This window comes from Phascolarctos cinereus, unplaced genomic scaffold (genome assembly GCF_003287225.1).
Source record: "Phascolarctos cinereus isolate Bilbo 61053 unplaced genomic scaffold, phaCin_HiC Scaffold_7;HRSCAF=346, whole genome shotgun sequence".
In the NCBI taxonomy this organism is placed as follows: Eukaryota; Metazoa; Chordata; class Mammalia; order Diprotodontia; family Phascolarctidae; genus Phascolarctos; species Phascolarctos cinereus.
Genome location: NW_027556180.1, coordinates 70959587 through 70987020, shown reverse-complemented (window position 1 = coordinate 70987020; position 27434 = coordinate 70959587). Strand labels below are relative to the sequence as shown.

General features: G+C 38.4%; 1 protein-coding gene across 12 annotated transcripts in view; it reads right to left on the bottom strand.

Moving 5' to 3' along the window:
- The window catches only part of FN1 (fibronectin 1), an 83579-nt gene that overhangs the window by 26645 nt on the left and 29500 nt on the right, over positions 1-27434 (bottom strand). For 6 of the 12 annotated variants that reach the window (XM_021002740.1, XM_021002735.2, XM_021002736.2 and 3 more), the window contains exons 14-27: positions 25717-25897; positions 25334-25510; positions 23825-23953; positions 23632-23721; positions 22227-22421; positions 21244-21516; positions 17833-18099; positions 13299-13393; positions 10947-11115; positions 10500-10586; positions 8056-8247; positions 6001-6273; positions 4751-4933; positions 1693-1782 (exon numbers count right to left, since the gene is read on the bottom strand). In XM_021002740.1, the coding sequence (XP_020858399.1) occupies positions 1693-1782; positions 4751-4933; positions 6001-6273; positions 8056-8247; positions 10500-10586; positions 10947-11115; positions 13299-13393; positions 17833-18099; positions 21244-21516; positions 22227-22421; positions 23632-23721; positions 23825-23953; positions 25334-25510; positions 25717-25897 (2401 nt within the window). The remainder of the gene's footprint in view (positions 1-1692; positions 1783-4750; positions 4934-6000; positions 6274-8055; positions 8248-10499; positions 10587-10946; positions 11116-13298; positions 13394-17832; positions 18100-21243; positions 21517-22226; positions 22422-23631; positions 23722-23824; positions 23954-25333; positions 25511-25716; positions 25898-27434) is intronic. The other 6 variants (XM_021002745.1, XM_021002738.2, XM_021002739.2 and 3 more) reach the window with 1 other exon arrangement.

The window sequence follows — 27434 nt, the reverse complement described above, 5'->3', positions numbered from 1 at the left end:
GTCTTGTTCATGGAATAGCCAGATGGTCAGTGTCAAAGGATTGAAGCGTATGCCTGGGGAGTAAGGTAGGAAGGGGTCAGGAGTGGCATGATTGGATCTGTGCTTTAGAGAAATCACTTTAATGGCTGAATGGAGAATGGATCAGAGTGGGGAGAGACTGGAAGAAGGCAAACCCCACCAGTAATTATTGCACTAGTCAAGGTGTAAAGTGATGAGGGTCTGCACTAGAGTGGTGGTACTATCAAAGGAGACAAGGCAGGGGCGGGGGCTGTTGGGGTGGGAGACACTGTTGAAGAGATGTTGCAAAGGTGAAATCAACTGGCTACCTCTTGGATATTGGGTGGGGGGAATGAGAGAGAGTGTGAAGAGTCCAGGATAACATGCAGGTTGCAAGCCTGGAGGGCTGGGAGCATGATGTTGACCTCTACAGTGACAGGGAAGGCAGGAGGAAGGGAAGAGTCTAGGAAGAAAGATGACATGTAATATATAATAAAGAAACTTCAAGGCCTTAGCTCATATACAGGCAACAGTAAAGTAATCCCACCAATGGAATTGTAGATAACTCCAAAATCATTTCCACATATCTTGGGGGTATATTTATTGATTCACGGTTGACTGTAGGTATGTCTGATATGCCAGAAATTCACTTCCAAAAGTAAATATTAAAGTTCTATTGGGAGACACTAATTTAGGAAGAAGAGGTCTTCAGCCTGATGTCTATACTCCTATTCAGTGCAAAAAACCAGTAGAAGAAACATTATATAGTAGAAAGAACACTGGACTTGGCAGACTTGAGTTCTTGTCTTGTCTCTAGATAGCCATGAGGTTTTGATAAGCTTCTTTGCCTCTCAAAGTCTATTTCCTGAGGAACAACTCTAAGATCCCCTATAGTTTTAAAATCCAATGATTTTTTTAGTTCAAAACAGTTGGCAAAGTCTGCCAACTGTTGTTAAGTTCAAGTCTCCAAAACTCTCTGGACTTCAGTTTTCTCATCTATGAAATCAAGGATTGCAGGAAAAGATCTCAGAAGAATCTTTCTAACACCAATAGTCTGTGATTGTATTCACCTGAAATATTTTACCTAAACCAAACTATGTATTGTATTTTGTAATTAAAAGTGATGAAAGAAGAGCTAATATTTAGGAGAAGGGAATACAGTCATTGAACATGATAATGATAAATTGAAGTAAATCCGACCTGCACACAGTTAAAGAAATGTTTAATTTGGTGAAGAGAAGGGTGCTAGATCTTCAGGCAGATGAAGGGAAATAAAGAGCTCATATTTTCACTGAAGAGAGAATAAGAGGGAAAAGATGGATAACAATGGGAGAGAATTAGGTTACTCATTATAAAGAACTTTCTGATAAAGAATTATAAATGCTGATTTGGTCAATAAGAAGGATTGTAAAAGCTTCTTTTCTGGAGATCTTAAGAGAAAAGAGAAGTAATTAGCTTCCTGGAATTGCTTATCTTTGACAGCCCTTTCAGGAGACTTAACTACTCTGAACTTACTCTGTGGGACCAAAGGGATTGAAGAATTATTCAGCAACAAGTCTTTTCTATTCACAGTAGTAATAGTGATAACAACAGCAACAACAAAGTAGTAACAGTAACAAATCAATTGATTGCGCACTTGGCAGGTGCTAACAACCTGGCAAACTGAATGAACTAAATCTTGCCCATATGACCCACCTGTTTTCTGTCTTCCTTTAAGAGGTATGCTCTCATGTTGTTCATACACGCTGGAAACGCTGACCAAATACTCAGTACCAGGAAGGAGATCTGAAGGGCAAAAAAAAAAAAATAATAATTAGCTTTGATTTTGAAAACGATGAAAATGTAAATATCTTAGGAATTCCTTGGACCATTTCAGTGGATGAGAGAGCAATCCCTGACCCATTCTTCCATCTTATACAGACCAAATCAGGTTTTTTAGACATGACATTGGCTTTGGAAGCATTTGGGAGAGGGGAGGCTTATCTCCCCTGGCACCATGTTGTAGCGTATGTGGCCATGCACCATGGGAAGGTAGATCTGTTCCAGCAAAGGCGCAACATCCGTATCACCCAGTAACTAAGCCACGTGAAGACTTTTCAAGAAGAAAGCTGACTCTCAAGGGAGTTAAGACTAACCCCAGACTTGACAGGCTATTGTGATTAGCTTGGGTTTCCCTTTTTTTAGCCACTTCATGGGGAGAGGGGTTGGGTGGTAAAGGAAAGATTCTATATTATACTGAAAACAGGAATAGACTGTAACTGTGTTTTCATTGGCAACTCCTAGATGAATGCACTCTCTTTACCAATGCAGGTTGGCACCTCTCCAACTTATAGTCCTAGAGAGTTGCATAAGGCACTGAGAGGTTCAGTGATTTACCCAGGGTCACTTGGCCAGTATGTGTCAAAGGTGAGACCTGAATCCAGATCCTACTATCTTTGAGGCCAGTTTTATATCCACCGATGATACCTTTTCTGATTTTTGTTTGTTTTTATTTTGAATATATCTAAGTGGGGACTGAGAAATAGGCAGTCTGATCCTGACCTAGATATCTACTCCATTATGACCTTTTACAACATTTTGGGCTAATACATTCTTGGAATAAGGGCCCTGCATGTTATGATAGATACTATATAAGGAGGCAGGAATTCCTGACTCTTGTTACTTACTTGAATTAATACTTTGGGTAAATTATATTCATTTGAACTGAACAATTGTTCAATCAATAAAGTATTTATTTAGGGTCTACTATGAGCCAGTCACTATACTAGACACTACTTATGCAAAGACAAAAATAAAACAGTTCCTACACTTAAGGAGCTTACATTCTACTGGAGAAGACAATATGTTTATGTACATGTATAATATATAAAAAATAAATGGTAGATAATTTTAACGGGGGTCCCTAGTCTCTGAGGGGATCAGGAAAGTCTTCATGTAGGAAGTAATGACTGAGCTGAAATTCTAAGGAAGTTAGTTATGTCTGAAAATGCCTTATACGTGGTTTTTACCAGTTCCCATCCCCAAAGCTGGGTTGACCTCAGTGATTCCTGAGGTCTCTTCCTTCTTTCAGTCTGATGAGTCTATGATTAGCCCTCTTCTATCTACCATTGTTCCATACCTCTAGCCACATATAATATCACTGGCCTCATCTGCAAAATGTGTGCTAATACCATATGTACCTAAAGAAGGTAAGATATCTTGAGGTTTCACCTACTTCTAAGATCTCTGATGGGATTCTGATATGTACCTTTCACTTATTCCAGGTGTTTATTCTGAAGTATCAGTTAGGAAGAGGCCATTTGGCAGTGACGTGTTGGGTTACAAAGTACTTTCAGAGTGTGCTAAAAAGTACCACAACTGAGTACCAGTGGGAGAGGAAAAACCACATACATATGCAAACACATTTTCTCTCTTAGACATATAAAATCTGAGGCTGTTTTCATAACAATATTAAGCAGGTTTCCTCAGCATGTTACTTACCATGCATGGAATAGAGCTCATATATTATTGCATCCCTAGCCTGTGATTAAATTACAGAGTGATGCTTCTCAACCATATGAAGGCAAATAAGGCTAGAGTGCTCTTCAGTGATCCTTTTTTCCCTAAAACAAAGCCACCCCCCCCCAATACTAACTGGTTCTTCAACTCAGTCATGATGGAGAGAGGAAACTGCCCATCTCTAAATAATGTTGGAAATATAGAAGATAGGCTATTATCTAGGTCACTTGCCTAGAAGTTAAACTTTCTTCAGTTCATGTGATAGTTTCAGTTATAATTAGATATACACGTACACACATGTATAATTAGCCCTGTTTGCCTCAGTTACTCATCTGTAAAGTGAGCTGGAGAAGGAAATGGCAAACCACTCCAGTATCCTTGCCAACAAAACTCCAAATGGGGTCACAAAGAGCTGGACATGACTGAAATGACTGAATAACAACGAAATAGGTGTATGTATATACATATATGTGTGTATGTGTAATTATAACTGAAACATATACATATGAATGTGTATATAGGTATATATTTTATAGCTCTTTAACCTTTATTAAAAACTCTTATTAGGAGTTAATTAATTATTTCTCATAGCTTCTCCTTTCATAGCAAGTTATAATTGTTTTTATTTTATGAGGGTTTAGGCCAGAAAAAACATACTGCCTCTAGAAGTCAGTTTTGCAAAGTGCTACTTTCTCTGAGCGCTTACTGTCCTGAAATATCTACCTAACAGATGCTTACTGCAGTCTGAATTTAAATGTCTATTCTCTTTATTTAAAATAAGCAAAGACACATCTTACTATATCAAGTAATTGCTCATTCTGAACTTCCAAAAAGTTCATTCTGAGTTTTCAGGTGCTAAACATATAGTCCAATGACACATTTTTATTTTAAGAAAATGAATGTAGTGACAATAGTTCAAATCTATTCCTTTCTTCCCAAAACATTTGCCTCAAATCTTACATAATTCATTCCGACATTAGCTTGAGTTGCACGCGTTTCTTTGGTTTGTATCTTAGGTCCTCACCACCAAAGCTTTCCATCCACAAATAAGCTATGCCAAAATAATCAAAGCCATACTAAGAAAGTTATATACACATATAAAGATTCACATAATTATCTGCTTGAATTTAAGAGCTGAATCTATAAGCATTCCAACAAATTTCTTGCTTTTAATTACAATTATATTGGGATGCTAGTAACATATTCAATATGCTCTGGACCAGGTTTTCTTTGATGGCTCAACTGAATCACTTACTTGTTAGGACCACCATGTTATCTGAAGGGGAAATGGTCAACTCTGCAACATCTTCCTCGTTTTTCACAGGTGAATATCGTACCAGTAGGTTAGTCAGTTCAATAGATGGTGGTGGAGCCCAGGTCACACGCATGGTGTCTGGGCCAACATTGGTGAATCGCAGGTCAGTGGGAGGAGGGACAGCTAAGTTCAGATAAGGAGGAAGAAAAAGTTAAACTGGAAAATGGAATCTAATTAAAATGAAATTACAAAGAAGGTTAAAAGAAACACCATTTCATGCAAAAAAAGGAAAAATGAAAATCCGATTCATGCAAACACTTTTTTAATCTACTTAATTTTCCACTACTGTTATAATCACACACAGAATACTGTTAGGCTCCTTTAACCTTTCTGCCATCTTTGATATTTAAAACATGACTTTTACCTATTTTGCAAACATAATAACAGATTTCAAGTACATTATCAGTGCCATTGGAGACACTATTGAACCCAAGGCTAAGAGAGGCTTAAGTTGCCACACAGCAAAGAAAGAGCAGGACTTCCAAATACAAATGCATGCAGATAGAAAGAAAGAGAAGAGTATCCTGTATGTGCCCATGACTGGTCCATCTACAGCTACTGGTATGGCTATATTTTCTGAGTCAGTGGGTTCTACTCATGCAAAGAGGTTCTCAGCATGTTTTTTTTTTTAACCATGCATAGCAGAGAACCTTTACGATGTTGCATGCTTGTCACTAGCCTTTGATTAAAGAGTGGTTTCCTTTCAACAGAGGCACTACACGTGTTCGTTGACTCAGAAATCACAGAACCTTATTGGGGAGCAGAGAGTACAAACCAATATTTTTAGAAAACAGTCATCTGGATGCAAGTTTAGGCTTCTCAGTAATGCTCATCTCATTGAGTAAGGACTCACTTTTGTAATGAGCATCATGGTAATATGCAAATATAACTAATGATATCATTCAGACATAAATATAAAAGGGATCAGATATTTTTTTTGCTCTATATATTTTCAAATGGAATCTAATTTTAGGGGTAACTTCACATTCATTTTAAATATACCACATTTGACACTGTCTTCTGCTTCCCCTCCCTTTCTAATTCACTTTACTAAATGCATATTCACCCTTCTTTTCAATTTTGGCAAATGATTTCGTTCTCCTTTGAAACTGCCACGCCTTTGACCAAAGCAGCTGGTACCAACATGCAACACCATCCATGTCTTAAACACAGAAATTTTCAAAATTCACCCGTTTGTTGTGTCAGAGTGGTAGGGGCACTCTCTCCGCCATTAATGAGAGTGATAACGCTGATGTCATAGTCAATGCCCGGCTCCAGCCCTGTAACTGTGTAGTATCCTACTGAGGAGTCCACAAAATCTTCAAAAATAGGGATACCTTCTCCTGCCGCAACTACTGTGATGCGGTACCCAATAATGGTGGAGGCGTTTAGCGGGGTCCACCTCAGGCCGATGCTTGAATCGGTTATATCAACAAAGCTTAGGTCAGTGAGTTGGGGTACCTCTATTGGGTTATAAAGCAAAAAGGGCAAAAGGAAAATAGAGGCAAAAAAAGAGGAAAAATAAAGCAGTGTTCGTCAGGTGACAAGTAGTAAAATTGATGGAATACTAAAGCAATGATGGTAATATGCAAACTTTCCTTGTTAAAGTTATCTGAAAATGATTTCCAGATCAACATTTTTTGGTTTCTTTCCAGCACAAAATATATTACAAACTGCTGCTTTAAATTTCTATGGATTTTGAAAATGTTCCCCACCCCAACTGTGCAATTTGAACCACATAGGTTTATAACATAATAAAACTCTTTAGAAAGCCAAAATTATTCCCAGAATCCCAATATTACATCTTCAACATGTATCAGTTACTAAAAAAAGAAAAAAAAATGGAACCCAAATCCAAACTCTTTAGGAATAGTAACATGAAGCTTGCTTGGAAAAGGCTCATTTGGTTTTTTAAGGAGGTTCCTGGATAATGGGTTTTCTATAGAAAACTCAAAGCAACACCATACCCCATAACGTTGTATTTTACACATGACACTTGCCATCCAAAGATGAATGTAAGCATAGAACAGATAGGTCTGGATTATAGGCTTTCACTACTATTTTATTTTATCAAATTATAGAATTATGCTCAGAATCTGTGGTTTTTGTCACTGTAAGGGAATTGTCAGTGTGGGAATTCCCTTCATCAATATTGCTTTCAATCCCTCTTAACTCAATAGATAAGTACTAGGGAATTGTCTGAGCTATATAGAGGTTAAATGACTCACACACCTAGACAGCATTAAAAGTGAGAAGTGAACTGAGGTCTTCTGGACCTCAAGCCCAGCACTCTAGCCAATACCACATGCTGCCTCTAAGTTTAATATATTCATCAAAATCAATTATAATTGGTAAGCAATACGCTAAAAGCTATGAAGGGCAATATTCCATGCATATCTGTCCAGTGCATGGCACTCTATAACAACTTCATTTTGGATGGATCAAAGCCAAGGAAAACTAAATAATATGGCTTGAATTTTCCTGCTCACTTATTTGATCAAAAAAGTCATGTTGGTTTTCATATCACACCCTGAAGGCATTCTCTTTAGCCAGCATAATATTTTTTTTGTTTGTTTTTGTTTTTGGTGAAGCAATCAGGGTTAAGTGACTTCACACAGCTAGGAAACGTCAAGTATCTGAGGTCATATTTGAACCCAGGTCCTCTTGACTCCAGGGCCAGTGCCGTATCCATTGCGCCACCTAGCCACCCCCAGCATAATATTTTTAAGTAAAAAAAAAAGTATATATATAGGCTAAGATGTTTCAAGATACTGACTTGTTTAATAACTGAGCTCAAGTTAGGGCTTAGTTTTGGGAACAATTATAACATTTTTACAAAACGTGTGAGAGGAGTAATCTATAAAATAAAGCTGTAATAGGATGCATTTACCATATTACTTTTAGTGAATATTGAATATGCACAAATAACAACATTTTAGTAAAATTTCCACTTTAGAAAACAGTGCAGGGTTAATGCCAATATTTGCTATAATTATGCCACTGCATCAGGTATCTGTAGGAGCAAATAGCATCCCAGGAAAGCAGAGACATTTAAAGCTGCGTTATCAGCAAGCATTTGTCCAAACAGCTGGTGTAATTTCTTGGCTTGGTGAAGAGACAAAAAGTTAAAGCCCAAACATACCAGATATACAGGACCCCCTTGGGGATTAAGGGCTGAATCCCCATTGCTATTGAAACTGCTCATCCGCAGTCAATAGCCACGACTACAATTTGTTTTGCCTTACCTGGGATGATGGTATCGGAGATGGGGACACTTTCCTTGTCACCTTTGACAGTGTACACACTGACATTGTACTCTAGGCCAGGACTCAGGTTTTCAAAAGTGCAGGAACTCTGATCTCCATGGACCACTTCTTCCAGAGAATAACCCTCTCGGCCATTTGTAGGTGTGGTGGTTATTCTGTACCCAGAGATGTCTAGATACAACCAAAATGGAAAAATTAATAATTAGAGTCTTATGCTCTCAGAGGCTATACAAGCAGAGTCTAAATTCTGGAGGGTCCTACCAGGTTGGGAAGGCATTCAGTAATACCCTTTGGAGAGACTGCATGCCTGTTGTCAGAGAATCAGCCAACAAAGGTTCATCAGCATAACACTGGCCCCCAGGGAATGAATCTTGTTGGCCCCAAAAACTCATACAACCATCTACTAAACCATGGAATGATCATGGTCTTTTTCAATGAAGAAAGTCTTAAATGGGTTCATATATTGCTTCTGATTCATGCTACCGGTATGATGTAATGGCAAGTCATTCAACCTCTCTGGGGCTCAGTTTCCTCATCTGTAAAATGAGGGAATTGGACAAGATGGCTTCTGAGGACTCTTTCAGTTCTAACTTTTTGATCTTCATACCCTAAGAGTAGAAGTACTATCACTTTGCTCACTTGTAAAATGTGAGTCATAATCACACCTGCCTCAGAGAGTTGTGAGAATCAAATGAGATTGAGCTTTGATTTGCAAAGGTACTTTGCAAACTTCAAAGTGCAGTAGGAACCAGTATTGTCATCCTTACCATCATATCAGTGATGCAGGGAACAGCATCATTAGGTATGTCAATAATTCCCAAGAAAACATCTTTTCCTGTTTTAACCTTTGTTTTGCCCAACAGCGAAACATTAAGTAACAATGTATGTTTTTTTTTCCCTTTGCATGTGATGGATGGGATTTGAAACAAAAATATCCATAATTTGATAAATTTTTTCAAAATACATTTAATCATTAACATTAAGACTGATCACCATTTTTATATATTTTAGAAATAGAATGAATTTATAATTTTCCTTGTGTCCTAGGATTGCTTAGGTAGAAAGTAAAATTTTTAGAAATATAAAGAAGAATAAAAATAATTAACATGAATAACATTGAATTTTTCTAATCTCATATATTTGCAAAGAAAAACAAAACATAGCCTTTTCATAGCCCCATTATGGAAGATAAGGCCCCATTACAGAAACAAATTCAAAGGGAATTTTTCAAAATGGTGATAGGAGATGGGCTAGTTAATTCTGTGTGTGTGTGTGTGTGTGTGTGTGTGTGTGTGTGTGTGTGTGTGTGTGTGTCCTCACATTAGGCATCTTGTGGATAAAACTCTTTTGAAAAAAATCACACCTGTGTATCCATTTGACCAAATTTTCAGTGATGAATAAAAAGCATGTATAAATCATTTCAGTTTCAGATGATTATTTGCAAATTTGCTCTTATCTTCATGTGTCAAGCTACATTTCCATTACGCTTGCACTAATACTTAGCTTTAAGACAAAGCAGAAAAAGGAGGCTGTCCAGAACCATTTTATCAAGCATTAGAGAGCACCAGAGAATAGTTCCTGCCTTTTAGATGGAATTGTATCAAGGAGCTGTGCAAACCACTCATAATCAAGGAAAAGTGGAACCTATTCAGCTGTGGAACCGAAAGACATTCATTTCTCTATTGTGGATGCCATCTAGCTAAAAGCATGACCCTCTTGACCCTTCCAAGCCCTCATGAGCACTTTGGATTAAGGAAAGAAGAAATGAACCAGTGTAGTTCCGATCATGACTCTCGGCACTTCCTCCTGTCCCTCTTTTCCAGTATCCTCAGACTGCATTCCCTGGGTGACCCCCATTTCTGCTAATAGCCCCCTACTAAAACATAATCATAGATTTAGACCAGAATTGTCAAACACATACTCCATTCCTGAATGCAGTCCACATCAGACTTAACTGGATGACATTTAACAAAATAAAGAAAAATGCAATAGAATGTAGATAATGTGAATGTGTGGTTTTCTAAGTCAAAATGTATAGTTTAGTGGCTCCCCCTTTCAATTTGACCTTGACAGCACTGCTATAGAAAATATACTTTTCAGTGGATAGAACACAGGCTCTGGACTCAGGAGACCTGAGTTCACATCCGGCCTCAGACACTCAACACTTACCAACTGTGTAACCCTGGGCAAGTCACTTAACACCACTGCCTACCCAAAAAAAGAAAAGAAAAGAAAATACACTATTGGAGCATTATTTATCTGATGGGGTATTATGTATCTTAGCTCCTCTATTCCCTTGTTATAAAGAACTGAATGTTTATAATTATGGCCCCACCTTTCTACAAAATGAAAACAGTGAATAAAATTCTTGTCTCAGGAGACTATTGCTTTTACTTGTACTGCTATTTCCAGTATCTTTTTACCTGGGGTGGTGCTTCTTTCCCAGGAGACAGTTAGGATTCCAGTGTCAGGGTTTGCATCCAAGTGAAGGTTGGTTGGTGGAGACAGTGCTATACAAAACAAGAAAATTAAATTGTTGTGAATTAACAAATAATTCTAGAGCTTGCACACTGGGAAAAGTTACAGAAAACCTAATATTCTGCCAGATGTATTTCTTATGAGCAACAGTTCTCTTGGTGTGGTTGACCAAAATTCTATCTAGGCATGGAATGACCATTTCTTGAAGCCATAAGATAGGTAACATGACTTTATCTTGCTGTTCATCATTGGGGATAAAACAAATAATGTTACTGTCTCATCTATAAAATGGGATAGTAACATGGAGAGAATAGTTTATGCTGATAAACTAGATGAAAAGGATGCGTGTTACATTTTAGAAAAGCCAGTACTGAAAAATAAAATCTCCTTACGTGTAACCACTTTCTTCACAATTGGAGCGTCTTTCTCTTTACCATCTCGTAGGACTGAAACAGTATATACATATTCCACCCCTGGAGTTAGACCAGACACAACAATGCTTCCAGACTCTGAAGTCACCTCACGGGGAGCTTCTCCGCCTTGACTTGGTCGTACACCCAACTGAAAGGAGATAAGCAAGTTCAAAAGAATATAGTAGTGAGTTTATCTGGTTTTTGATTGGCCAATATCAAGTAACTTCCTCCAGTGCTTAGAGTTACTGATTAAAGATCTAAAGTCATATAATTTTATGTAATATGATCCCATTGGGAAATCCCAGAAAGATACAGAAAATTAGGCAAAGTAGACAAGAATCTTGTTTTATCCATTATGGCTAGAAATTTAGCATGTTTGTCTACTGGGAAAATAATGAGTAGAAAGACCCAAATGAGACTAGAGAGCAACGTGGTAGAATTGAAAGAGCACTGAACATCACTTCAGGAATAGACTTAATTTGAATGTCACCTCCAATACTTAGAGGAAAATCAGCAACTTCCTCTAGGTCTCAGTTTTCTTATATGTATGATAGGTATGATAAGAATACAATCAGCCTCATAGGTTATTGTGGGGTTCAACAATGAGATAATGTGTGTAAATCACTTTGAAAACTTAAAAGTTTTATGAAAATGCCAATTGTTGTTATTATAATCCTCTCCTTCTGGGAGAGATACATGCCCAAACCCTCTGGACACTGATGTAGAGGAGTCTCAGGGTAAAACCCAGTGTCTATTTCTTTTGGAAAGAACGCAATGTTGGGAGTCCACTTGGGTTCTTGTGCTGGCTCTATCACTTAACTAGCTGTGTGGCCTTGATCCTCACATGAGGTAATATTTATAGATGGCTTAGCACAGTGTCTGGCATAGGGGAGGCACTTAATAAAGGCTTGTTCCCTTTCTTTCCATTTCCCCTTTCTGAATATTTGTTTCTTAATCTGGAAAATGGGGAATAATAATACCTAATTCACATGAGAGTGCTGAGGCTCAAATGAGATAATGTATGTGAAAAAGACTTCATGAATGGTGGTATACTATGTAAACGCAAAATATTTAATTTCATTATTATTTAATGTGCTAGAAACTCCTGTAGCTCTCTCTGATTTAATGAGACCTATTCATGAACAGGAGACTTTTTGGCTGCAATTTAGAGACAACAGCAAGTGTTGCACCTTGTAGAGAAAAAACAACAAAAAAAAGCAAAGCCCAAGGATTTTTTAGGGATACGGTGTACAGAGACTGGGGGAGGGGTCCTCTCTATCTTGCCCCAGCTGAAAGCACAGAGGCTTATCGTGGGCTAATCCCATTACTGATTGGCACAGGAGCTTTTCTAAGTTGGCCCAGGCCTCCTGTCCTGGGGGATTACTATATTGGTGCCAGACTTAGTGTGGAAACCCAGCTGGCTTATTGCTCTGTAGCTCAGTACTCCAGAGCTCGAGATCCACAAGCTTCAACCCTCCCAGTAGCAAGGATTACGTGATGACACCATCATCCCTGTCCCCACACACTCTGAAGCTGTGACTATTCCTTCCATTACAGAAACGTGTATTATAAGTGAAGAGTTCAACATTGTTTTGGAATTTTACAGAATAATACAATGTACGTTTAAACATCAATTTTGGCACAAGTTACCTTTTTTTTTAGTGTTAATTATAGGCACAGGCTTTTTACATAAAAAGGTTTCTGAAAGCTAGGATGGCACATTAAGAAGGGACTTAGATGGCACGCTGGCAACCTACCGCGAAGCTTTCTCTTGACACCCTACTAGGCACAGCATTTGCATGCCTAGCCACACACTGTCTCAGACTCCTGATGATCTAACAAACAAAACATCCCTTAAGTCCCAAAATACTACATAGATGTATTCAGCCCTGATTTATGGGCAACTTACAACTTAACTTACAACCTAACCATTCCTACTGCCTTTTATATTCCAAAGAAGAATGATGATGATGATGGAGATGATGATGATAGCATCATTCATTGGTATTTAACTCTTCCCTCCCCATCTTCATTTAAAAAATAAAAGCCAAAATGTGAAACCAGCTATTTACACAGAGGATATCATTTCTTATCTGCCATCATCAAGAGAGTCTACTGAACAAAAATCTTTTAGAATGGATAAAAATGTTATTGTCAAAGGAGTCTGGACTGTTAAGTGCATTTTTCTTGAACTTACAGATGATATTCATGTTAAATCATTAAAGATGCACTTTTCTACATTTTTCTAAAGGCTTTGTTTTCTTATGAGGAAAGAAACAAAATATCAGAGTGCCTCAGAGCTCTTTCAGGTTCAGACTCAGTTCAACTTGCCTTAAAACCGATTCTTGGGACCGGGGTCCAGGTGATGATGATTGTTGTTTCGGTCACTTCTGTGTTGTAATGAGGAATGGAACTGGCAGGTTGCACTGTGGAGTGAAATCAATGAATGAGCCATGTTCTGGACTTTGAAATTCCTTAGCACACAACACAAACTAGATAAATATTTTAAACCTTCCTTGGAATTTTACAACCTCTCTTTAGTATTCTATTTGTCCTGATTTCTTAATGGCCAAGGCAATGGCTCTGACAACAGTATATCTTCTTCTGTATACTTGCCTTAATTAAAAAACCTTTTCTAAGTCCAGTCTGCCACAGCAAATGGTGACTATCATTTTAGAGTTCACACTTGCAATGAACAACAACAATATTGAGTATACTACTTTCTAGATTAGGATTTTTAAAAAGAAGCTTGGTGGTATGCTACTCCAAGGGGGCTGTTTTTTTTTTCTTTAGCCATCTTTCTGCTGATGTTGTTTTGGGTGGGAGAAGGGCGCAAAAGAATCTGTGACCCTATATTACCAAACTCTTATTTGGTAACATGTGTGAAGTGAGATCAAATGATATGATATTTGTAAAAACACTTAACATGGTGCCTGGAACACAGGAAGCATTATCTATATGTTCATTCCCTTTTCCCTGCTATATAAATGTCAGTCATAATGATAATGATGATGACATAGTCACATATTTTGTATTTTTATAGGTTTTCTACTCAGGCCATGTAAGCATTGACATCCCTGTTATTATCATCAATTCTCCCTCAGAGACACCTACTGCTCTTGTTTAAAAATAGCATCTGTTTGATGACCCTAAAATCAGGGAACAGAGCAAAGGTTGTTATTTTGAGTCTCCTAGAATCTTGACCACATGCTTATTTCCCTTCATGGAGACCTGATGTTTACAATAAGAAGAATAGAAAGGGGCCTTGTATAAGCATGGCTTGAGGTAGACATTTCCAACAGCCTTAAAAATATCACCCCACATTTAGAACTTGTGAAAAGATGGATGGAAAGGTAGAACAAGGTTTTTAAGGAAGAGAACAGGCTTGCCAATGACTCATCCTTTCCATCTCAGGCGGAGGAAAGGCAGCTCATCTCTACCCTGGAGAGAACTACTCTTGGAGTTAGTGAGGTAGGTTCTCAGCGGGCGTGGTAGACAATTTGAAGGATGTCCAATGTGTTAACTGGGCAGGCCTCAAGGAAAATTGTTAAGCAGACAAAGCATGTTTTCAGCATTCAGCAGCCTTCTCTCCATCCCATTTGGGGAAACCCCTTAACATTGGCTCAAGTGTCTTTTTTCCTAGGCTCTTACTGTTTCCCATATAAAAATCTGCTCTCATGAAAATGTGGTAAATCCATTCCCACTCAAGCACAAATGACTATTAAAGGCTTTAAATACTGCCTTCTTAAAGGCATTTGTATAGTCCCTTCTTAAAAAGGGACTAAAACCACCAGCTAAAGGGAAACCTCCCTCCAATGGCAGAATCGATGCTGTCTTTGCATCACATCTCAGTAAATGGTCATGTCATTTGCCTACAGGTAAGTACCACTCAGTGTGACCCAGAAAGTCAACCAGCATTGGAGAATTCCTTTTAGATACTAGTACTATTTAACACTTGCAAGAATGATATTTGCAAAAGGATATCTGAAGTCAAGAGTGATAACTTTCTGTTGTCACCTACTCCTCACATGAACAAGGCTCTACCATTGGGTATCTTTATAGAAATTAGCCTACTTACTTGCAGACTTTCAGACTGTGGTTTGATGAACATCTTTGGTTAAAAAGATAAATCAGGGGGAAAAAATCCCAAACTACAAACTTACATCATGACATCAAACAAAAGCTTTGACTTGTACTACACATTACAGATTCTAGCAGCTTTGCTAATGCCTAATTAATAATTAATTAGTAATTAATGCTAATTACTGACTAAAGGACATCTGTACCTGAATACCTCCTGGGAGTACAAACTTGGAATCAGAAAGCTGTAGGTTCAAATTCTGCCTTTGATCCTAGGCTATGTGTTCCTGAGGAAGTCACATAACTGCTCTGTGTCTTAATTTACTCTCTAGAGTTTACCCACTAAGTCAGAGGAAGTTACAATCTCATGCTAAGGAAATCAGAGCCTACATGTATTTGTGTATCCCACCAACAACTCAAATTCAGCATGGAATAGATTGCACTTATAAACACATCTCTTATATCTACCATCTTCTTCCTAGTCCCATTGCCTCTGCCCCATTTGAAGCCCTCATTACAATCTGCTTGGACTACTATTATCATAGCCTCCTGAAAGGGTTTTCTTGCTTCCACTCTTTCCCCACCCTAACCCTTTCTTCACAATGATGACAAAGTTATCATCCTAAGGTAGAGACTTGGTCATACCACTCCTTTGTTCAAAACCCTTCAATGGCTTCCTATTGCCTTTTGAGTAGAGTTCAAAATTCTTAGTCTTCAAGGACCTTAACAATCTGAGATCACTCTACCTTTTCCTAGGGCTCCCCTCTCCTCCCGCTAAACTGGGTTACTCAGTACCTCCCAAACATGCCGCAAACTTCTTCAAAGCACCTTTAGTTTTGATTATTCCTTCAATTTCTGAACAAGTCACTGCTACTTCACTTTTGTGAGAGGTCTAAAATGTACTTCACAAATTGAGATGAACATTTAATCACAAGTCTGATAGTCCAAGATGTCTAAAAGGATATTTGAAAGGCTTCTATGTTGACATATCTGCTTTGACATAATTGAAAATATTTTTCCTTTAATAGGGGCTGTATCTAACAAAGAAAGGCCACAGAAATTCTACTGTATAATATAGCTCTCAGAAATAACCACGATAGTTTTCTGAGCATTAAAAAAAATTAACTTCAAAAAACCTTTTTAGGAATCAGTTATAACTATTCCTTCTGTACAAGAATCTCTGTTCTCTTAATGGTATAGTTCTTATAGGTCATCACAAGAGAGAAATTAATCCTTTGGTGATAAATTACATCAAAGCATGGCTAGGGACACTGCATTATTGATTTTCTCTTATAATAAGGCATCATTTAACATGATTAAGTGGAAATGTCATTTACAATGGGTGAAGGTACAATAATTAGGGGTGGAGGTGAGCTCCTTGACCAAGTCTCATTCATTAAATTTAAATGTGGAATAAATTTTGAATTATGTCATAAATTCCCAGGGGTGGGGGTGGAGAGTATGGAACCAGTTCACACTTGAAATGATTTCAAGCAAATTCCAGTTAAAACTTGTACAGTTTATATTCATGTACAAACCTATCTCTAATTCTAGATGTGATCAATAGAAATCAGGACAACATGGGCTATAGCTGAAAAACTCAAAGGCCCTTATCCTAAGAAGTCTATTTTCATTATGTCAAAAATGAATGTTATTGACTAAAAACAGCACATGCTTAATGAAAGCTGCTTGTCATCCATCCATTTCATTCCCTTCAATAAGCATGATCTGCTGAAAGTGTTTGGAAGACAATGTACATCATTCATGCAGATTAGTGGTTTTCAATTTGCCCTGGAAAAAGTGGGTGCAATATTTCAAGATACTCGTCTCAATGAAACACACAGTGTTCAGCTGGAAATAAAGGCTCACACTCCCCTTTGTGGTGTCAATGGGAAGGCACTTAACAGAAATAACTTTGTGAATAAGGCCCTTTATTATAATGTCGTTGCATTTAGGGTGGTAGATTTAAGACCATTTTCTATAAAACAATTTCAAGAAAAGAGCAGATATGCATATGATCACAATTTATTGTCATGTCTTTATTGCTATAGAATTTAAGAGCCTTTAAAAAAAACCTGCTGTGCTCTGTAGAAGTACTTTAATCTGCTCCTGGTAATGCCACCCTAAATAAAAGAATGAATTGTTTCTGGGTTTGGCTTCTCTGATGTTTGCTTTCTATCTGTAGTATTGGAGGGTTTGAGTACCTGCCTGTATCAGCCTTTTAGCCTTTCTCTGCCTACACTTTCACATCTTTTAAATAAAGATAATGATATTCCTTGTACCACTTATGGTACGCTTACAAGGAAAGTGCTTTGTAAACTCTAAAGGTTTTGAAAACATAAGTTATTTTTATTATTTTTCAATGTACCTATTAGCCCCTGTCTTATATCTATTGGCTAGCATCCAATACCTTTAAAATATTAATGGAAAGGCATGAATTCTGATTTTTTTCTTTAGTCCTCCATATCCTGATCTAACTGGTCTGTGGAGACTTGTTTGGTTACAAAGTGATCATGGAATTTGAGAGCGGGGAGGGATCTCAGAAACCATCTAACCCAATGTATATATGAAAAGAATTCCTTCTATGATATACCTAACCAGAGGTCATCTATTTGAACTGAATTCAATTTTCAACCAATCCTGTAACCATCTTTGCTATGAATTATGTCCCAATGAAAAATGCATTACTGACAATCCTTTCTTTTGAAAAATGACTTTGCATATGGGAGATCTACGTATTGGAACTTGACCAATTCAACATCATTTGTACAAAGGTTTGACTTACAGGTAGTGAAAATTCCAGTTTGCTTAGGACTCTGTTGATTGCCTTTCACAGCTACCAAGGAAGCAGTGTACTCAGATCCTGGCTGCAGATTCCTCAGTGGGTACTGGGTGGCAGATGGCCCCACATTATACTGCTTAGGCTGGTTTCCTCTTGTAGGGCTTACAGTCAGTCGATATCCTGCTATCTTGGCACGAGGTGGAGTCCAGATAACCAAGACTGTGGTGTCAGTCTCATTGACAAACCTTAAGTTAGTAGGAGCATCTAGTTCTAAGAAAGAAAGCAAAGGGATAATAAGGAATAGGATGTTTCTTGAGGCAGGATTTACATGACCAATTAATTAAGGACAGCTACCTAGTTTATCTGTCCTGACAGGGTTGAAATTTTGTGGGCAAACCAAAACAGAAAGGAAACACCAACTCTTGGTTTATCTGGACAGATAAGTGACACAGAGGATAAGAGCCCTGGGCTTGGAGTCAGCAAGAAAGGCTTGAGTTCAAACCTGGCCTCAGGCACTTACTAGCTAGGTAACCCTGGGCAAGTCATTTAACTTTCCTCAGCCTTAGTTTCTTCACCTTTGAAATGGGGGTACCTCCCAGTATGGTTGTGAAGATAAAATGAGGTATTTATATATAAGAAGGAATTATAGAAATTATGGCTTTTCACTTGTAGTAGTTTAACTCAGCACCTGCCTTCAGGGTTAAGAACTATTCATGGCAAAATTTAGTGATTGTTTTGCTCCATGATTTAACCCAGGAATTTTAAATTTTTTTGTGAGTTATACATCCCTCTGGTAGTCTGGTAAAACCTGTAGACTCCTCAGAATAATGTTTTCAAATCATAAAATTAAATGCATAAAATCACAAGGGAAACCACAATCATACTGAAATAGTTATCAAAATATATAAAAAAAATTTACAAAGGCCAAGTTAAAAACCTCTGGTTTAACCAGAAAATACCCTGGCTTTAGAATTAGAAAAAGTGGGATCGAATTCCAGATCTGCTGATTAATATCTGTGTGACCTTGGATAAATCTCTTTAATCAATTAATCAAGTAAACATTTATTAAGCATCTCTTATGTGTCAGGCACAGTGCTAAAAGACAGTGGTAAGGAGTCCCTGCCCTCAAGGAGCTTACAATCTATCGGGACAGACAATATGCAAACAACTATTTACAAAGCAAGCTATATACAGAATAAATAGGAAATAATTAACAGAAGAAAGGTACCAGAATTAAGAGGGTTTGAGGAGGATTTCCTGTGAAAGGAGAGTTGAAGAGGGAGTGTATTCCTGACATGGGGACAGGCAGAGAGTGCCTGAAGATGAGAGATGGAATGTCTTGTTCATGGAACAGCCAGGAGGCCAGTGTTACTGAATTAAAAGTACATGTTGGGGCGTAAGGTGTAAGAAGACAGGAAATGTTGGAGGGGTCAGGCTGTGAAGAGCTTTGAATGCCATCCAGTGCACTTTGCATTTGATCCTGGAGGCAATAGGGAGTTTACTGAGCAGGGGGTGACATGATCAGATTTATCCTTTAGGAAAGTCACTTCAGTGGCTGAACAGAGGATGGAGTTAAGAGGGGGAAACTTACAGCAGACAGACCCACCAGCAGGCTATTATAGTAGTCTAGGTGTGAGGTGATAAGGGACAGCATCAGAGTGGTGACAGTGTCAGAGGAGAGAAAGGGGCATATTCAGAGGTGTTACAGAAGTGAAACCAACAGGCCTTGGCATCAGTTTGGATATGAGGGATGAAAGATAGTGAGGAGTCCTGGATGACGCCTAGGGTTGTGCATCTGAGGGTTGGGAGGATGATGTTGCCCTTAACAGTAACAGGGAAGGTGTGTGTGGGAGGGTGGGGGTTAGGGGAAAAGATAATGTGTTCTGTTTGTACATATTTAATTTAAAATGTCTACTGGACATCCAGTTCAGATGTCTGAAAGGCCGCTGGAAATGCAAGACTGGAAGTCAGCAGAGAGGATAGGGCAGGACAGGCAGATTTAAGAGTCATCAGCACAGAGATGCTAATTAAATTCATGGGAGCCAATGAGATCAAACTCTCTAGGCTTGTTCTCTCATTTATAAAATGAGTGGGTTAGATTTTATAAATTCTAAGCTCCCTACCAGCTTTCCATCCTATGACTTTCATTCTCAAATAATTTTAGGTCCCATATTGCCATTATGATCTTTCAAATAACCATTAAAACTTTCAATGAAAAAAAAATAAATGGCAGGAAAAAAATGAATGGCAGTCTTCCTATTTAGTAGTGAGCTGAGGCTAAGTCCTAGTTTTGTTCAGCCACAGGCATATTTTATATTAAGAAGGTTTAAGAAAGGCTTCTTATAGAAGATAACATTTTAGTTGGGATTTAAAGGAAGCCAGGGAAGTCGAGAGGTGGAGAAGAGGAGGAAGAATATTCCAGGCATGGGGGACATCCCCCATGAAATTCTACTTGATACATAAATAACAATTTGAATTTTTTTAAAAGTACTTCGTGTCCCTTACACAGGTCATTCTAAGGCTAAATGTAACGATCACCTTCATCAAAATAGCATGTAAAAGTTTAAAGTTTGCAATGTGCTTTATGTATGGTAGATCATTTGATCCTCCTGGGAGGTAGGTGCTATTATTATCCCCATATTTTACAGATGAATAAATTGAGTCTGAGAGGAGTTAAGTGACTTGCCCAAGGTCACACAACTAATAAATATTTGAGGCAAGATCTGAATTCAGGTCTTTATTGCTACACGTCAGCCCTCTATCCACTGTACCATGTAGCAGCTTATGTCCAGTTTACAACTACAAATGGAATATACAAAAGGGTTCCAAAATTTGCTGATCATGATGAAAACTAGACTGCAGATAGCAATAGAGGATAACAATAATAATAGCATTAAGGTTTGCTTTACAAATAGATTAAGAGCCAAAAGAAATGTCAGAAGATTTTTAGTTCCCTCCTTTACAAGTGATTTGTCCAAGGTGAGACATTGGCAAAGGACCACCCAGCATGGTATGACCACATCAAAGAAGGCTCTGTGCTCTATAAGTGAAGCAGAACTGCAGTAGCTCAAAAGAAATGTGAGATGTGCAAATTTAGAAACATCTTCATTCCAAATATTCATATGGGCTATTTGTGCCCGACCTATGGCAGACCCTCTGAGCTCCTACTGGTCTGATCAGCCACAGTAGGACAGTGTACCTTGACCCCAACCTAGCGATGTTGTTCTGATCCTCTTCAAGAAGAAAGGACAACAATTAACCAATCAACCTACCAAGGTCAGATGACAGAGTTAGGAATCCAATTCAAACTTGACTCTGACTTCAAATCCAATATACTTTCCATTGTACCAACTGACCTCAAGCATTTCATACTGTACTTTAAGAAAAAAGAATTTGGGGTACAAAATAACTTACTGGTGGTCTGTTCTCCTGTCAATGGCTTGCTCTCCTTTCCATGGTTCACTGCAAAGATCTTGAAGTAGTAGGTGACTCCAGGGGAGAGCCCAGTGACCTCAGCAAAGGTACTCCTGCTGACTGGCAGCCTCTGCCCGTGCTCCCCAGGGAGATTGACAGGGACTACATCCACTCGGTAGCCAGTCACTGCACTTTCAGGGGGCCTCCACATGATGGTGACTTTGACATCTGTCACTTCCACAAATTGAAGGTCCGTAGGGGGAGGAACCTTGTCTGAAAATGTGAAACAAGAGATTAATGAACTGTCATTTAAAATTTCCGGTGAAGTTTATATTTAAAAAAAAATTATCCTAAGGAGAAAGAGAAAGGGAGAAAGTGAGAAGTGACTATAAGCTTCTTAAAGCCAGGGATTGCATGTTTGTATTCCCAGCCCTTGTACGTGGTTAGTGCTTAGAGCAAAACTTGTCGAATTGAATCAATGATGACATTTTCCATTAAAAAGCTTTTCTGAATGCTTTCTCAGTTTGCTGACATGGCTTATCTTTTGGCCTTTGATACTTTTAATTGGAATATTTAGATAACAGAATGAGTTTCCCAAACAATGAATATATTCTCAGCAAAAAAAAAAAATCATTATGATGACATATATTGTGCTTTTTCCTTTTACTGAGCTATGGAGTAACACTTAAGAGCACTTGGTGAACATCTGGCTCACCTGTAACCCTTTGGTAAAGCTGCATAAAATCTACAGATGGTTCATTTTTTAATCAATGATAACTAATAGTACGTAAAGTGGCCATTTTAGCTAAAATGTCACCAAGACTATTTGCACATATGAAGTATTGGCAGAGAGCTAAAACTCTCCGACAGGGACAATACTTTCTTGCTTTCTTTTTTTTTTTTTTTTTTGCACAACACAAAAGCTCACAGAATGAATAGAACGTGGTTGATAATGTTATCACAGATGACGTTTTGAATGTTACCTGGACGCTGGACGCCAGTGGTTTCTTGCTGAATGAAGACAGGGGTGCTCTCTAGATTTTCCTCCACAGCAAAAATAGTGATGTTATACTGAACCCCAGGTTGCAAGTCACTAAGAGTTACAGAATTAGCAGTTTCTGGGAGATTGAGCTCTGTGCTGCTTCCTTCAACTGATGGGGAATAGACTATTCTGTAACCTGTAAGGCCAAAGAAAAGAAAAGTGAAGCATCTTTTCCTTAAGAAAATACTTATTTGATAACTTTTTCCTAACTGAAGAGGTCATAGCCCTTCTATTATTATAGGCTCTTAGTGGGCAGGGACTGTGTCTTTGAAGCCTCAGTGCTCAACACAGTGCATACGGTAAGGGCTTAAAAAGTATTTGTTGAATTGAACTGAATCCATATAATGGTGTCATTTGCAAAAATGACCACCTGCTCCTACATTTTAACATAAGGATAAATCAGAAACCAAAACAAATAGAATTCTAAAAGAAAGACATTAAAGAATTTTAAAATATACCTTTTTTTTTAGACAGACAATTTCAATGGTATAGAAACTCTCTATATCAAGACAGACCTGCAATTTCTAGCCTGAAGATTGAAGATTAGGGTACTGAGAAGTAAAGTTTGTTGCCCAGGTCAATATGTATCAGGATAGGACTGGACCCCAAATCTTCCTGATTCTGGGCTAGTTCTCTATTCTCTACACAATAACTCTCAAAATACACCATACAAAGGTTCACGTACAATCATAAATGCTCAAAGAAATAGGAGGGTTAAAGATTTTCCAACAAATAGTTGTATTCACTGAGCTTGGAATAATTTATCATATGAAGGGAGAAGTGATTGTAAGGTTCTTAAGGCCAGGGATTGTTATTATATTCCCAGCCCTACACACAGTAGGTGCTTTAAAAAATGCTTGTTGATCAAGGTGGGTTGAAATACTGAAAGGAGAATCCCCTTTTTTATTCTTTTTCCACAGCTTTCCTTTGAACTAGGCCTTTACGGGAATTACTGCTTTGAAAGTCTAGAAAGCTACAGTGAGGAAAAATCAGAAATATTCTAAATAGCATGTGGAAGGTTTTGTAAACAACAATTGTAAACAATTTTGCTTTGTCACTAACTGGTTTTTCATACTTATGTGTATGGTTGCTATGCAAGATCTTATATTTGGAATATGTGTTTATATGTAGTATGATGTATGCAAGAGACATGAGCTATGTCAGATTAATTGTAAGACCTACACTTCTCATCACTTTTTTGTTGCAGATAACCACATTTTCAGTAAAACTCTGAATTGTTAAAATACTTGCTTGACCCTGGTTCAAAATTTGCTCTCCATTGCCCCCTTCTCCCGCCAATAGCAGAAGACACCCTTCCAGCCAAAGGCAGAGGAAAGTAAACCAACCTGTGATGGGGGCCTGTGGTCTGCTCCAGCGAATAACAATTGAAGTGTCATCTACTCTGTCCACTGCAGGGTCAGGAGGAGCATCAGGTGCTGATAAGTGAAAGGAACAAGGAAGAAATGAGAGAAATGTCCTCAAAATCAGAGATGATGTTTTACAGATGAAGTCTTGGGTGTTTGTGAAGTGTAAACACACCTGTTGTCTGGGAGGTAGACAGGATCAGATTTTGTTCTCCTTCTTCAGAGATCTGATAGACATTTACAATGTATTTGCGGCCAGGAAGCAAGTCAGGGATGTTAACGGAGGTGGCTGTGCTTGGAAGATCTTTGAAAAGAAAAATCAAATTTACTAAGCAGATTCTGTTCAAGAGCAAAGATAGCGTCCTGTCCCAAAGCCAACCTTCCCTCCCATAAGACTAGTCGATATTGATGTTTGTAGAAGGTAAAGTAGCAAAATTCCTTTTACTCCCATTACTATGATATTTTTTTAAATTGCAAAACTGAGTCATAGGGATAAATTACCTAGATAATGCAACAAATACAGAGCTGGGATAGTACCAGAAATCTCCAGCACAGGAAATGATATAATTTTCCCCCTAGAATAGGAGCTCCTAATGTGTATGTGCACACGTGTGTATCATAGACCCTTTGGCTATCTGATGAAGCCTTCTCTAGGAATGTTTTTGAATGCATAAAATAAAATACGTAGGATTACAAAGAGAACTAATTAGATACAAACATAGTTATCAAGTTACTAAAAAAAAACACGTTCATGGACCCCAAGTTAAGAATCATTGCTCTAGAATGTTTTGCCATTTCATTTCATCCCATAACCATCCCATTTCCCTAGAAAGTCCTCTTCCAAGTCATGACTGACTCTCCAGTTGGGTTTTTTAGCTCAGTAGTTTAGACACTAGTTCTTAAACTAGTCCATGGAACCAGAAGAATTCTCCAGATGTCATGTGTGCACTAACTCAATAAATCCTACTGAAAGAATAAATGAATCAATGAATTAGAGAGGCCCAAAGTGCCATGGTAATGCTGAAATGGTTCCTGACATGGTTGGGGATAAGGCTTTCCAGGATATTTTTTAGTGGGAAAATGCTGTGTATACGTGTGTGTCCATCTGTCTCTCTCTGTATGATTGTGATTATCATATTTGTGAAGATCAGGCAAGTCTCTGTGTGGTGTATCTATGGATGTCTACAATGCTACGATCCCCTTTTATCAGTTCAGAGATATACAACAGTTAGCACAGTCTGTCTAAGGGCATTAAGTGGATTCGTCAACGAAAAATTGAACTCAGAAAAGCATGAGGCAAAATGGCATTTGGGATAAGGAAGGAAGTATTGAAATAGTTTGCAGATCAAAAAAAAAAAAACAAAACCGTTCAAAGCCACAGATCAGAAGCATAGGGTGCACCATGGCTCATCAAGCGGGAACAAGTCCCCTAAAATGACAAAAAAGGAGTTCTTCGGCTTCTTGCAAATGAATGTCACTGAACATAAGGAGGACCAGGGAAATACACGCATGTATCAGAATTAACTCAGCGTCACTATGAGAAGAAGCCAATGTCTTCATTTGTGTAAGCAAAACAGCAATTCAGACTATGTTATCAACAATTTCAAAGTCACACCGATGTCCTCTCCCAAGCCCTTTAGGGACCAAACCCCCAAGTAATAGGATGAGTCAAAAGCAAACTCACCAAGGTATTGTGGCTCATCACCCTCCTCACTCAGCTCATACTCCACCCGGAATCCAGAGACGGTGTCAGAGGCTGAGACCCAGGAGACCACAAAGCTGCTGGCTGTAATTTCCGTAACAGATTCCGAAGTCGCGACAAGAGGAGAAAATGGCGTTGTCTCGCCTATGACTGTGTTGGCTAGATAGCACAGAGAGGAAACAGGCTATGCATAAAAGAGTACCTATCTTTGGTTGCCCCAGAATTTTTTCCTCCCTCTCCATCCCCAGGGAAAACAATGCTGAAGAATATCTCTGGGGGAATTTGGGGAGGAAAGAGAAGAATATCTTGGTGAGAGTCGGTTTCCCAACCTTTGGGCCAAAGTAACATAGGCTAGAGTAACTTACTGGACACAGCAGGGCTGGTGCTGGTGGTAGTGAAGTCAAAGCGAGTGACTTCCTTGTGTCCAGACTGTTGTATACTGATAAGCTGTCCCTCATAAATCACACCGGGCCGTAGACCTTTGATTGTGTAAGAATTTAAGTGACCAGGAATAGTAGCCTCTTTCCAACGACCTGGAGAATTTTTCTTTAAGACAAAAAAAGTTTTGCAATTATAGACAGTATTTAGAATCTCTAGATTCCCTCAAAATTCTACTAAGGTGACACCTTCTACATTTTCTTTCCTGATCTCTCCCAGTTGCTAATGGTCTTCCTCCTAAAAATGTACCTTATATTTAGCCTAAGCATTCATGGACATGGTGTTGCCTCTGATAGAATGTAAGTTTCTTGAGGGCAAAAATAATTTCACTTTCTGTGGTTACCTTTATCCCATGTTTCCTTGCTCTAGCCTCCTCCTTCAATAAGGCACTCCAGCTCCCACCTTGTGGTCCTGGGTTTCTGATTGGTGAGATTCTCTTATCTAGGCCAGACCCAGATTCACCTTGCCTCTTTCTAGCCACCATCATCCAATGCTGCCAGTATATACCCTTCCTACGTTTGTCCCAGTTTAGGACTCTCACTTTTTGTCTTCGTATCTGTAGTGTCTCACACATAGCAAGCATTTAATAAATATGTATCCTGCCTTCCCTTTCTCCTTCCTTCCCTACTTCTTCCTTCCTTCTTTCCTTCCTTCTTTCCTTCCTTCCTTCCTCTCATTAATTCTATTCTTGTTTTTGAATCTTGAGTACCTAGCATAGTGCCTACCACATGATAGGAGCTTAATAAATGGTTGTTGATTAACCAACTGAAGACGTGCAAGTATACAGGGATAAAATCATGAAATATATTCCAAAATCTCTAATGAAAAGCATCAGGCCCATCCCCTTTTGTGAAGATTATTACCAAAATGATCCTTAGGTCAGGAACAGGGGGTGGACAACTGCAATGAGGGTACTTTCATTTTTGTTAGGCTATTTATTTTAATTCAGAAACTTAATATGACTGTTGATATGATACTATTATAATATAATACTGTTAATAAACTTAATATGTCTGTTTTGACTTGACTAATTTTATCTCATGCTTGATATCAACACTACTAAAACAGAAATCTTTTATTTTGAGATTAAAGTGACCAAAATATTCCAATTTATTTTCTTTTAAGTTGGCAAGACCCAAAGCAGTTCTTTTGCTTTGAAGGGGAAAGGGGTGCAGAAATAGAGGGTCTACCTAGCCTAGAAGAGCAGTTGTCTTTATGAGACCTGCTTCTGGGGTCATCATGAATCAGGTTCATTTGAACTAGTTCAAAGGGAATGAATAGTCCCAGTGAGAAGTGGTTAGCCGACTTTGGACATGTCTATAGAAGAAAGTAAGCGATTCCTGTTTATTCAATCCTTTGATGCTGTTTACACGTCCATATCCTGCCCAGCTTCATTCATGTGGTATTGACCACACAAATCAGAGCCAGGAGATAGATGTGGAGTGTGGAACCAATCTTACTTAAAACAGGAGGACATTTGAATATGTGTAACTAGACCAGCCTTGGCAGGCCAAAAAATTGTTAGAAATGCCCAATAGCTGAAGAACTCTGACCAAATCAGCCGGTACCTAAATACCTCAAATATTCACATGTCCAAATTAGTTGAATAAATGGAAATAATCACAGCCTTCTTCAATCTTAAAGT